The sequence below is a fragment of the Amblyraja radiata genome, chromosome 2 (assembly GCF_010909765.2).
Source record: "Amblyraja radiata isolate CabotCenter1 chromosome 2, sAmbRad1.1.pri, whole genome shotgun sequence".
Classification (NCBI taxonomy): Eukaryota; Metazoa; Chordata; class Chondrichthyes; order Rajiformes; family Rajidae; genus Amblyraja; species Amblyraja radiata.
The window spans coordinates 60,961,085-60,974,704 of NC_045957.1; the positions used below are offsets into that span (position 1 = coordinate 60,961,085).

General features: G+C 41.0%; 1 protein-coding gene across 2 annotated transcripts in view; it reads left to right on the top strand.

Moving 5' to 3' along the window:
- Nucleotides 1-12,021, top strand: part of jazf1 (JAZF zinc finger 1) — a 230,828-nt gene extending 218,807 nt beyond the window's left edge. For both annotated transcript variants that reach the window (XM_033047468.1, XM_033047475.1), the window contains one exon: nt 9,978-12,021. In XM_033047468.1, coding sequence (XP_032903359.1) covers nt 9,978-10,154 — 177 coding nt within the window. In that variant the 3' untranslated portion in view covers nt 10,155-12,021. The remainder of the gene's footprint in view (nt 1-9,977) is intronic.
- The last annotated feature ends 1,599 nt before the right edge of the window (nt 12,022-13,620 follow it).

Here is a 13,620-nt window from a genome sequence, read left to right on the forward strand (position 1 = left end):
CGATATTCTTGTACAGTTATAATTTAATCCTGGGTGGCTAACAAGGAATGCAAAACTCATCATAAGTATGTCCCCGTTCTAGATTTCCCACCTGCTTAAATTGTCACTGTCAGGATCAAATCACCACTTATGTTGTGCTTTCCCCTTAAATGACCAGCATGTAGCATTGACTCTTACAATGGCATTACCCAGATGTAATCTAAATACACCATATCACCAAAGTCTCATCTTCTGTGTAACACGGTCTTCCTTCTCCCCACATTCAAATAAAGGCTTATTCTGTCAATTCACAACTCAGCCAGTAATGTGACAACATATTTATTCTTTACATACCCATCTACCAATAATGCTATGTGAATAATGCAGTATTAATTAAGTGGAGTTTTTTTTGTATTCCTTGATTAATATCAAAGTGAACCTTATCTAACTTATCCTTTTCTAACACCGAGCTACCCCTGCCTGTCTTTCGGTCAGCTTTCTAGAATTTGACTTTGATACATCAATGGTAGTAATACAGAGCTGCTTATCCATTGTACAAATAATTTATGAAATGAATGGTCCAGCTGGCACCAGTCAAATGCTGCTCTCTTAGAGAAGTGGTGATGTTAGGTAGTTAAAGCCCAGTCAATGCTATTTCACTATCAAATAGCTCATCCACTAGTAGCTATCAGATCCTAGTGAGATTGCAGCCGTCGAGTGTGGAAACATGGAGTGCTGCAAATTCGCTCCCCTGAGGTGAAAATTTGATTTAGCTTCCAGTGATGCTGAAATTCACTCCACTGGTGTCTGAAACCAAATGGAAGTTTTCCTGGTGACATCATGAGTGAGAACTTGAGACTTTAGAATCATCACCTAAGTTGTCACAAATTCTCAGACTTGAAGGAGGCCATTCAATCCATTGGGTTTATTCCACATTCAAGGAAGCAATCCCATCAGTTCCATTTCTCCTCCTTATTTTCCTGTAATCCTGCAATTCCTTATCTCTCATGGGTGCCCGTCAATTGCCTTTGAGTCTTTTTGTCATTTTAAATTCTCTTGTATTAAGGAGCTATTTCACCATTCCGAGCATCTTTGGAATGTGGGAAGAAATCCCCATGCACCCAGGGGAACCCCAGCCCATCACAGGGGGAAAGTACAAACAGAGAAGGGCGGCATGGTGCCACAGCGGTAGAGTTGCTGCCTTACAGCGCCTGCAGCGCGGGAGACCCGGGTTCGATGGCGACTGCAGGTGCTCTGTGGGAGTTTGTACATTCTCCCCGTGACTGCGTGGGTTTTCTCTGAGATCTTCGGTTTCCTCCCACACTTGAAAAGCATACAGGTTTGTAAGTTAATTGGCTTGATATAAGTGTAAATGTGTGTGTGTGTGTGTGTGTGTGTGTGTGTGTGTGTGTGTGTGTGTGTGTGTGTGTGTGTGTGTGTGTGTGTGTGTGCGTGTGTGCGTGTGCGTGTGTGTGCGCGTGCGCGCGCGCGATAGTGTTGTGGATCACAGGTCAGTGCGGACTCGGTGGGCACTGTATCTCTAAACTCAACTAAAAAAACTTAAGTCTCAAGAAGGGTGTCGACCCGAAACGTCACCTATTCCTTCGCTCCATAGATGCTGCCTCATCCGCTGAGTTTCTTCAGCATTTTCGTCTACCTTAAATTAAAAAAAACTAAACAGCTTCACCCAAGGTCAGAACCTACCCTGGTTCTCTGGAGATGTGAGGCAGAAGCACTGACTACTGACATTGTGCCATGCAGAGCCTGCAGAAGCCTGGTTCTTGAACATTCTCCTCCTCAGGCACATACCTCTATGTAAAACGGGTCAGGCAACATCTGTGGAGGAAATACCCAGACAGCTTTTCGGGTCGGATGCTTCTTCAGGCTGATCATCCAGTTCCTCCGGCATTTTGTGTTTCACTCAAGATTCCTTTTGTCTCCGATGTACCTATGTGCTCCAGTCTCTATATCCCAAAGCCATATGCAACATTCTCCTCATCTCTACCAAGGGTGTGCTGTGCCCTTTCCCACTTTCTCCCCTCTATTCTATCACCCAATGTTTGTCATGTCCTAACCAAATTTGGGTGATTAGGCAAAGAAATAAAGGTCTCTGCAAGTGTGGATATTGCTGGCAAGATCAGCATTTATTGATCATCCCTAATTACCCTTGATGAGGTGGTGGTGTGCCACCTTCTAGAGCTGCTGCAGATGGTTCTGGGTAGGGAGTCCAGGATTTAGAACATTTATATCACAGTTTAATTTTAACACCCTCCTGACCGCACTCTCTTTTGCTGCAACTATCGGGAAGAAGGTACAGGAGGCTGACAACTGTTATCTCCAGGTTCAAGAACAGTATCTTCCCACCAACTATCAATATACAATATATATATACAATATTTTATTACATGTCATTTGAACCTCAGTGAGGCTCAAACGAAACTCCGTTTCCACAGCCATACAAACAAAGACAATTTCCTACAGACATACACACAATTCAATTTACAGAAACATCCATCACAGTGAATCTCCTCCTCACTGTGATGGAAGGCAAAGTATTTTCTCTCCCCTGTTCTCCATTTTTCTCCCGATGTCGAAGCCCCAGGCGGGCGATGATGTCCCACGGCCATTTTAGGCCGTGCCGGACGACGCACCCGGTCTAAAAGTCACAAAGTTGGAGCCCCCGGCAGGCGCTGGAATGTCTCGCGGCCATTAAGCCGCGCCGTGCGATGTACGGCCCCGCTCCGGGTCATTCCAACCCCACGACACGGGCTGGAGAAGTTGCGTTGTGGGAGCTCCGGAAAGCGGTCTCCACCCGGACCTGCGAGCTCCCGATATCCCGACAGTCCACAGAAGCTGTGTTGCTGGAGCCTCCGAGCTCCAGAGTCGGGCCGCAGCAGCGAGCCACCACCGCTCCCCACGCTCCGAGGCCGGCCAGCCCCACGATGGTAAGTCCGCAGCTCCGCAGGCTCCGTGACTGGAGCCCCCAGGTCGTTCAGGCTGGAGGCCGCTCCACGGCGCTAGGCCCCAACGACAATGGAGACCCGACAGAGAAAAGGTCGGGTCTCCCCTGCAGGGAAGAGATTTTTTTTAAAGTTTCCCCCGCCCCCCACATATACACTGTTAAAAACACTATTAAAAAACACTAACAACTACATTTAACTAGACAAAAATTTTTTAAAAAAAGACAGACCCGTAGGGGCCGCTGCAACAGGTGAGTCGCGCCACTGCACTCTTCAGATCTATCAGACTCTTGAACCATCTACCTCCCTCAGCACCAAACTACTGTGGATTTTGCACTACTAAGATTGCACTGCATACTTTGGCTTGTGCTATCATGGTCTGGTTTCCTTAGAGTAACTGATAATTTATTGTATATTTTTGTAGTCTGGTTACATTTAATGTTCTTGTAAAGGATGAATTTAATTGTTCTGTTCCGGGTGCATATAACAATTAGACACACTTGGCCATTGAACACTTGTCCAAAATTTACTGTTCCGAATGCCTTCTGCCAGATTTTCCACTATTGAATTTTTCCCAAAAAGTTGTTGGTGCAAGTTCTTATTAACGCAGAGAGGAAAGCAGTGCAACTAGGTTCTGAGTATACAGGGCAACCAACAGGTCGATCTTTAATCAAGGGAAGATTAATAAAACAGCAAGAATTCAATTTCAATTTAAGTTACAGAGGATTAGGCAAAGGAAGAGAGAAACAAAGAAACTAGAAGTATACAAATGAAGACAAATTTTAAAAAAAACACAGAAATGAGACCTCACAAGATGGATAATTGTCGATATCAAAGAGGGGCAGTCAAAACTACATATTGTTAAAAAGATACTCAACCAAGTGAAATTAAAAAATATGGATCATTTATTGAACAAATACAACAGTTCTGGTATAAAAACAGCTCAGAATCCAATACTGCTTTCATGAAACTAATGATATAATGACACGTGGGACAACAGCATGTTAAACAAACAGCACATCAAAAGCTGCTATATTGTTAATCCCCAATTCTGGCAGATGCTCTGAGCATTATTGTTATTTTGACAATAACGTTTTGCCCTATGCTTCAAAGAAGAATTTCCTTTCCCTACTTTGTTCTGCTCAGGAAAGATATAGGTAACATTCTTGACAGTCAATGAATTGTTTGTTGAAGGACTATTGCTCAGAATAACAGTTATACCATTTTGTAAATGAAAGTAGAATTTTCTCGGAGAGCAGTAAAGATTATTTCCAGGTCACTTTCCATCATGCTGTAAATTCAACCAGGCACTTTGCAGCTGATGTAATTTTCCTGTCCATTGTGCAAGGTGATAATGTGTTTTCCATTCAATTCCCTTATTAGTCCCAGGATAACCATGTGTTAGTAATATCCATGCTGGATTGGGACCCCTTTAACTAAGGTTTCCTAATTACCTTTGTTTGTCTGAGCAATCTGCTGCTGAATTAATTAACCTTCTCCACACTCACCACAAAACCAAAATCCAGGCCTTGGTCTTCTGAGGCTTCCATCAGGTGGTGAAATTCCTGATGGTCAATCCCCAGTTCTTTCCCCTTCCCCTGGCCCATTTACCTAAAAATAAGGTTTTGACTGATTGCCTCATTTAACCCTCCTCCCACCTTCAACCCTGACCCAATGCCCCCTGCTACTAAACCCTCACATCCCACAGACCCGTCTCTGTCTCAGTCCTAGGTCGGTCATCTTAGAAACATAGAAAAATAGGTGCAGAAGTAACATAATCATGGCTGATCATCTAAAATCAGTACCGTTCCTGTTTTCCCCACATATCCCTTGATTCCTTTTGCCCTAAGAGCTAAATCTAACCCTCTTGAAAACATCCAGGGAATTGGCCTCCACTGCCTTCTCTGGCAGAGAATTCCACATCTTCAGTTGCTAGAATGGGCATCGCTGGATCAGTCCCAGCTTGGGTCTGGGTCTCAACTGAAATTTGCAAGAAGTAACTGGATATTTTATATTGACTTATCTCCAGTCTCTTGCAAAACCTGAGTACAAATTCCTCAGAAAGCCCGTCTAAAGTCTTGAAGATTTTAGGTTTAGCTTTTATAGTGACTGACTTTCTGCAGCAGCAGTGCCAGGCAGTGACCAGCACTGTGAACATGTACATTAGTTCTCCCGCTTTCCAGAAAACACTTATACCATGAACAGCAATTCCAGAGAACTTAACATAGTCAATTGGAAGAACCACTGAGGAATATTGCTCCAATATCTAAATTTTGTAAGTTGTGTAACAGCCTCTGAGTTCTACTTGACCTTGAGCTGAGCTTCCTACTAAGATCATTTACACCAAAGTTTCCCTTATTCCAGGAGTGTAACAGACTGCACCAACTCCCCTTCCCTGCTTATGAAACACTTTGCTCTCACCACAATTACTCTTTCGTTTGCTCTCTCACAACCTAACACTTTTTATAATTCATTTCTGAGTTGCAGGTTGCTCACAGATATCTTGCTTAATGCCAGTTTCCAATTCCCTTGAGAGAATTCCCGTGATGAGTAACTCCTTTTTTGAACCATTGTAATCCCACTGCCTGGATAGCATTCTGCATAGGATGTGACAGGTAACATTAATGCCAGGGAAGTAGTAGTTAGTGAGTCTTCAACAAGACGGATTGTAACCACTACCCTTGACATTCAATGGCATTATTAACAAGGTTGTGAAGAGGTCGAGCCAATCAGTCCTAGGGAAACACAAAGTGAGCATTGAAGAATAGGTTTTCAATGAGTAATTGCTGTTTGATAGCATTAGCTTCCATCATTTTGCTGATGATTGAGAGTTAACTGATTGGCCAGTTGTTAGGGCGATTGATTCTGTACTGTTTTTCGTGAACAGGAAGTACCTGGGTAATATTCAGCATCGTTGTGAGGGTGCCAGAGTTTTAACTGTACTGGAACAGCTTGACTAGGGGTGTCACTAATTCTGCAGCAGATTGTTAATACAACAGCTGGAATGTTGTCTGATCCTGTGACCTTTGCCATGTCCATTGCACTCAGCCATCTCTCGACGCAGCTAAATTATTCTGCCACAGGTGAGAATTTGAAAATGACAGCAGGTTTTGTAGACGTCAAGCCACATTTTTCATTCCATGGAACCAGGCATCGGTGTGCTTGTTCATCCAAAAGCAGTTGAGTACAAAGATTCAACCAAATCCTTTAAAATTGTCTGTTCCTGAGTTGTCTTTTCTGACAACATAATAAACATTAAAAGGAAAATGAAAGAATGATCTATGCAGCATTACACATTAAAAGCTAAATAATGGAAGTTGTTACAAAATGCATAGATATGAGAATCATGAACACTTGGTTAAAAATATTCTGGTCTGAAAAAGTGGGAGCTTGTAAAGGCATAATTCGTTGTTCAGGAAGCAAACAGTCCATGGCCTTCTCACAGAAAGATGATTTCCCTGGAGACTACCAAAACATTGAGAAGAGCAACTCTTACAAAAAAAATCCCAGTAATTTGCTATATCCTGTCTGCACTTTGTTTGACAGCTAGTCTTTTCTTAATTGCCCCATAATTCCTGGTTTTCTTCTGGAGTCTCTCGGCCCTCATCTGAAATTCAGGAGGGCTGTCTCACTGATATCTTGCACACCATTAGTGTGTGAGGAGCCAGACCTGGAATTAATTCATGATTGATGGCGGGCTTGATAAAATGGGAGAAAAGGCAATGATGCAGACATAAGAATCTGCATTAACCGACATTGTCGATAGGATTAGGGCAAACTAATCTAATTAAAGAACACGTTAGTAAGTTTCAAAATGCCTGTATTATTGAATGTTCAGAGAACATGCAAATTGATGGTAGTTTGATCATCTTTACTTACATGGCACCTTTCATGACCACAGGAATCCCAGACAGTTTCACAGCAAGTGAAGTACTCTTAAAGTAGTGCAGAAACTATAATAAGCGGCCAGATAGGCTGCTTTCAGTAATATTGGTTCAAAGATCAGTTTAGGTTCAACAACAAAGAAATTTGCTCTTCTCAAAGTACTGATGAATCTTTGTAATTGTGGGAGTGTAAAGTAAAAATGCCTAACTATCGTTAATGTCCCTTTTTATTGTCATGTCCCTTCAAGTGGAGTAGCTTCATATTCACCCCATCAAAGTTATTTAACACACCTTGATCAAATGATTCCTCAACCTCTGTATTCAAAGAATATTTCAGATGTTTTACCTACCTAGTAGAATTTCTAATGGAAAAGCTATTCACTGCAAAGTAAAGTTGTAGCAACTTCACCATAGTGTCTTCTCACAGCAGGGACAAATGGTGCTCAAATCTGGGTACATGGAATGAACTGCTAGAGGAAGCTGGAGAGCCGGGTACAATTACAATACATTTAGGCAGATACATGAACAGTAAAGAAGTAGAGGGATATCAGCCAAATACAGGTGAATGGAAGTGGCTCAGATAGATAATTTGGTCATCATGGATCAGTTGGGCTGAAGGGCCTGTTTCCGTGATGCGTATGCTCCATAACTCTAAATGGAGGCAAATCATTGAGGGAGTTAATGCTGTATTTCTGCACCTATCTACATCAATTTCGTACTGGAGTCTTGCCTTAAGTAGGTGTGAAGTGGTGAATGGGAAGGAGAGGGTACAGGGTCCATTCTTTGTAGACTTGGGTCAGGCTGTGTTGGTTGGGGAGGGGGTACCAGGGTTATGTTTCTGATTTTCAAACCTGCAGTAAAACTCATTCAGTTCGTTGGTCAGCTGACGATTATCCAAAGAGCGGGGGGCTTTCCTCTTGTAGCTGGTAATTTCTTGCATGCCCTTCCAAACTGAAGAAGAGTCACTAGCTGAGAACTTGCTCCTCAACTTCTCAAAGTACCTTTCCTTGGCAGCTCTGATTCCTCTTCTCAGCCTGTACTTGGCCTGCCTGTAGAGGTCTGCATCCCCGCTCCTGGAGGCTCTTTAGACTGTCGGAGCTGTCTGAGTTCTGCGGTGAACCAGGGCTTGTGTGTCTTAGTTGGAATGCAACTGTCCTTGCAAAAGCTGACATATGATGATAGTGTCTGTATACTCATCGAGGCTTGTGGTTGCTTCCCTGAACACATTCCAATCCGCGCAGTCAAAGCAGGATTGTAGGTTCTCAATGCCCTCGCTTGTCCACCTTTTCGTTGTTCTGACCACAGGCTTAGCAGCTTTTAGTTTCTGCCTGTAGGTCGGAATAAGATGAACTAGACAATGATCAGAGAGACCCAGACCCGCCCGGGGAATAGAGCGATGTGCGTTCTTGACCATACCTACGGTGAAGCATGGTGGTGGCAGCATCATGCTGTGGGGATGTGTTTCAGCGGCAGGAACTGGGAGACTAGTCAAGATCGAGAGAAAGATGAACGGAGCAAAGTACAGGGAGATCCTTGATGAAAACCTGCTCCAGAGCATTCTGGACCTCAGACTGGGACGGAGGTTCACCTTCCAACAGGACAAAGACCCGAAGCACACATCCAAGACAATGCAGGAGTGGTTTCGCGACAAGTCTGTGAATGTCCTTGAGTGGCCCAGGCAGAGCCCGGACTTGAACCCGATCGAACATCTCTGGAGGGACCTGAAAATAGCTGTGCATCGAGACTCCCCATCCAACCTGACAGAGCTTGAGAGGATCTGCAGAGAAGAATGGGAGAAATTACCCAAATACAGGTGTGCCAAGCTTGTAGCATCATACCCAAGAAGACTTGAAGCTGTAATCGCTGCCAAAGGTGTCTCAACAAAGTACTGAGTAAAGGGTCTGAATACTTATGTAAATCTGATATTTCAGTTATTTATTTTTACTTTGCCAAAATTTCTAAACACCTGTTTTCGCTTTTTTATTATGGGGTATTCTCTGTAGATTATTTAAAAAAAAGAATTTAATTCATTTTAGAATAAGGCTGTAACGTAATAAAATGTGGAAAAAGTGAAGTGAAGTGAAAAGTCTGAATACTTTCTGAGTGCACTGTAACTGTTGGCCTCTCAGCAAAAGCTGCTAGAAGCTGAATTCAAGCACAAGTTTAAAAAAAAGTTATAGGATGCCTTCTGAATGAGCAAACGTGGAGACAAATGGAGCTTATATGGCCTAAAATTACCTCTCATTTCAGCTAAGATCACAAAACCTTTACGAATTACAGGTCATTCTGCAAAAAAAGTATTTCTCCATATCACTGCTTTTCTGCCTGTCTCTTGAAATCTATCCCTGGGTTCCTGACTCTTCTGCCCTTGGGATCAGTTTATGTTTTCACTTTGTCTAAGTTAAGAGACACCAGAGCTTGTGTGATTTGTTCTTGTTTGTGAAATGTGCCAATGTACTCTGCTTCTGCAGACTATATTTTTTGAAATGATTAAAGTATCAAAGATTTAACTTTATATATTACCAGTTAATTCCAACAGAGAAAGGTGGTTGATACCAGTAGTTAATCTTGATTTTTATTTTAGGATTGAAAGATAAAGTTTTTTTTTAAATTTTTAATTTTTTGACATTATGTTGTAACTTTTGACTAAACCTGCTGCTGTGAATCATTTTAGCATTTTGAGTTTTGAAAGGTCAAAGCCCTTGATATAAAGTGAACTGTTGCATCAAGGAAACAAAATCAACATATAGAATCGGAAATAAAGCTGTGATTTTTGAGCTTAAACAAAATAGTGCATGGATGTTTCTTGGGCTTATGTACTAAGACCATTTTTGTTTACTATGTAATAAATGATGTGTTTCATTGTTTCATTGTTTTGGGAAATATTTCAACATTGTCAGATCATAAAAAGAACTTGGAAGGTTGATAAACACCAACTAGACTGGTTTCAAGAAGATAAAGACAGGCTGCCTGATGCAGCTGATGAAATTTAACACCGGTTGAGAGGTTTTCTGATTTTATCTTTAATTTGGACAGCACTAGAATTTGCCTTTTTTTTAAAACAGCACTAATCAATCTGTATGTCTTTCAGCCGTATGTGCTCACATTCTGTACCTTTATAAGTGAATTTAATTCTCCTTTGCTTTTCCAACAGAATGTAAATGGTATAAAATACCATGCCAAGAATGGCCATCGGACGCAGATACGTGTCCGCAAACCAATCAAATGTCGCTGTGGGAAAAGCTACAAGACTGCACAGGGTCTGAGGCATCACACCATCAATTTCCATCCTCCAGTGTCTGCTGAGATTATCAGAAAAATGCAACAGTAAACATGTACCCATTTGTGTGTATAATATATACTATATATACCCAAACATAAATAAAATATGTATCTGTGCTGGTTGGGCTATAACCAACAAATCCAGAGATACACCAGCTGTTGCAACCTGAGACGTCATCTGCAGGATGGAATCGGCAACCTTTCAAACACTACTAGCTCTTTTAAGTGTGTGCTTCAATTTGTTTGTATCTTTTAGAATGGTGTATCTTTGGACTCTAGAGTATGTGCATCTGATCATAGTTCCTGGAGTCCACTGTTATTACATCAGGTGCTAAAAATATTCTGTCAAACGTGTATGCTGCCAATGTTCACATTTCATTAAGTTTATATGCAGTAAATACATTGACTTATTTTATAGCTGTTGTATCTTCAATTTGTTCTTTTTATAATTTATAATTTTATTTACTCGATATGTAACCTGAAAGTTGGCTGGCCAAAGTGGCTCCAGGGATGTAAAATGCTTCTAATTATTTGGAAGATGCAGTGGAAAGTGTAATATTTGGCATCAGTGTAAAGTAATGGTTAGCCATCCGGCTGCCTATTATTAATCTTTCTGAATTTTGTTATCCATTGACTATAAAAAGCATAAAAACTAATAGAGAAATATAATGTGCTGCCAAGCTGAAAATCACTAGTTTTCTTCTGTAGGCATAATTTAAAGTTAACTCCACTGGCTGTAACTTATTTAGAATTTGTTGCAGGGTCGACTGCAGTATTTTGGTTCACATCAGCAGACATTTGTAGTGTGGAGTAATGTTGTGGATGTTTTAGTACATTAAAGATACATCACTGTGGGAAATATGTTGATGTCTCTGCAGCATGTAAAGCTACAAATTTACAAATCCTTATCAAAATTATTCAACTAGAGGGAATAATGTGCAAGGGCTTTGCACATTGCCTTTCAAACAATATGTATTTTCTTTTAATTTTCCCCTTCTAGGAAATATTTTCTTTCTTGGTAATTTGTTATTTAAAAATGAATGGTTTTCCAGTTATATACCACTTTGAATATGTTGTTTTGTTATGTGGAACTGAACAACTTCATCACAATTGATGAAGTTTATAAGCACTTTGTAGAAACCTGTTGCAAGTAGGGTTAAATATTTCTGTTGCCAATTCCTACAGCCACTGTATCTGCATGTGCCTGTGGTTGCAAAGAAAAAGCATGTTAAGGAGGTGGTTACAGGAGTTTTCTTTTTGTTAGTTAAGCCTCCGACTCATGGTTCTGTATTTTTGTGAATTATCTTGTAATAATAAGCTCAAGGCCTTGTTCCTGAAACTCACTGCATTCCATTTGTAATTGTTAAGCTTTCATCTTCGTGTCACAGTGCTGTATGTGAAGAACGTTTGCCATTCTAGCCTTACTGATAGCGATGTGTTCTGCTTGTAGCGAGTGGATAAAATTTGGTCTCTTCGAAGTCTGGTTGGCTTCCTGGCAGGAGATCAAAATAGCCTGTGCCCTTCTTGGTACTGCTCCATATTTTTTTTTAAAGAAAACAGCATTTGGATGCTAAAATGCATAAATTTGTCATCAGTGCATGTAAATTCTTGATTAATAACTAACAATAATTACATTCTACAAGTATTTACTTCTACCTTGTGGCAGTATTAAGAAACATATATGGATGGGGTTACTTTGTTGTGTATAGCAATTTGTATCGTCAAGTCTGTAAAGTGCGCTCTAAATTATATTTTTCATATGTTCTATTGGGATGATGTAACGTTACTTTATTGAAAGTAAAGTTGAGGTGTGAGCAGCTGAAGGCAACCAGATAAATCACACAAAAAGCTGCCTTTTAACTGTAAGAAGTCACAATTAAATAAATAAATAATCCTTTGATTCGATGATTACATCACCTTCATGAGTTTGATTTGTGGGGGGGGGGGGGGGAGAGTAAGGGAATGGGGGAGAGGGAGGGAGGGAATGGAGTGGAAAGGAAGGAGGAAGGAAAAGGCAGGTAGGAAGGGGAGGGATGGAGGATGAGGGGGAGGGAGGGGGTAGAGGGTGAGAGGCGGGAAGAAACTGTGGATGGATATGTAGAGAAGAGGGAATTGAGGGGAGGGAGTGCGCGGGGTGGTGGAGAGAGAGTGGTGAGGGATTGAGGGGAGGGGTTCGGGGAAAGGGAGAGAAGTGGGCATGTGGGGGGGAGGGGGGGGGGGGTGAGTTGAGGGAGTAGAGGGATGAGAATAGATGACCGGGTTGGGGTGGGGGAAGGAGAGGAAAGGCGACCTGAGGCAGGAGGGGTGATCTCAAGGCAGAACTTGATCATGCAGCATCAAGAAAGAGGTAAACAATGGAAAACAATCCAACAATTCATACGCCATTCAACCCAGCCCCAGTACTTTGCTGCAAGAAATCCTTAGGCGGTGTCTATGTCCAACCAATTGTAGCTGCTTCAAGAATGAGTTTCTTTCTACCAAAAGGCTAGAAATGAGTCTTAATTTACCATGTTCAATTTCATTTGCACCTCTTCAGTGAAACCAAAACAACATTCAGGAACTCGCTAGTAAGTTGCAGGGAACATTCACACCATGCACCTACTAGGCAGTGACCACAGTCCTTACAGTTAACATCCTGGAAGTCACTAAAAACCCAGCTGGTCCAGACACATAAATAAAAACTAAAATGCTGAAATAACTCAGCCGGTCAAGCAGCATCTGGGGAAAGAGAAACCAGTCAGTTGAAGACCTTTCTGATGAAGATGTTTGACTTGAAACATTAACAATATTCAAGAAGCATCACATCATCCATTTTGGTTAGCACTTGGCTGTAACCCGAAACATTCATTCCATCTGCAAAAAATATACTGCTATTGTTCGTTTAGGTTAATCAAATATATGGAATAGGAAAGAGATTACAAAATAATTAAGCAAGTCAGATATTAAGAAATTTAAGATAAAGGTGATAAGCAAAATGGCAAACAAGCTACCTTTAACTCAATAGTTAATTAATAACCAACCATTATTAATAACCAATCATCTGTTATTTGCACTTTATCATTTTATTTATTAATGTGTGTATATATTATATTATAGTATATGGACACATTGATCGGTTTTGTAGTAAATGCCTACCATGTTCTGTGTGTTGAAGCAAAGCAAGAATTTCATTGTCCTATCAGGGACACATGACAATAAACTCACTTGAACTTGAACTTGATAGTGAAGTCGGCCAAACTTGTTTTCTTCAGTTTTAAAACGACAATAATGTAATAGAAAAGATGCTTCATAAGAGTCACAAAGATCATTCCAAAACTTGGAACATGTTGTCAATATCTTGTACCATGCTCATTCCAGACATAAAAATCACAAATATTTAATGTTTTAGAGGTTTGGCGATTGTTAAAATGTGGAAAATGTTAAAAAAAATTGAAAATCTGCAATTAAAACAAGTGATACTGCAAACACTCAACTAGTCAGACAGTAAGTGTGGAAAGAGAAAATGAAATGGGCAC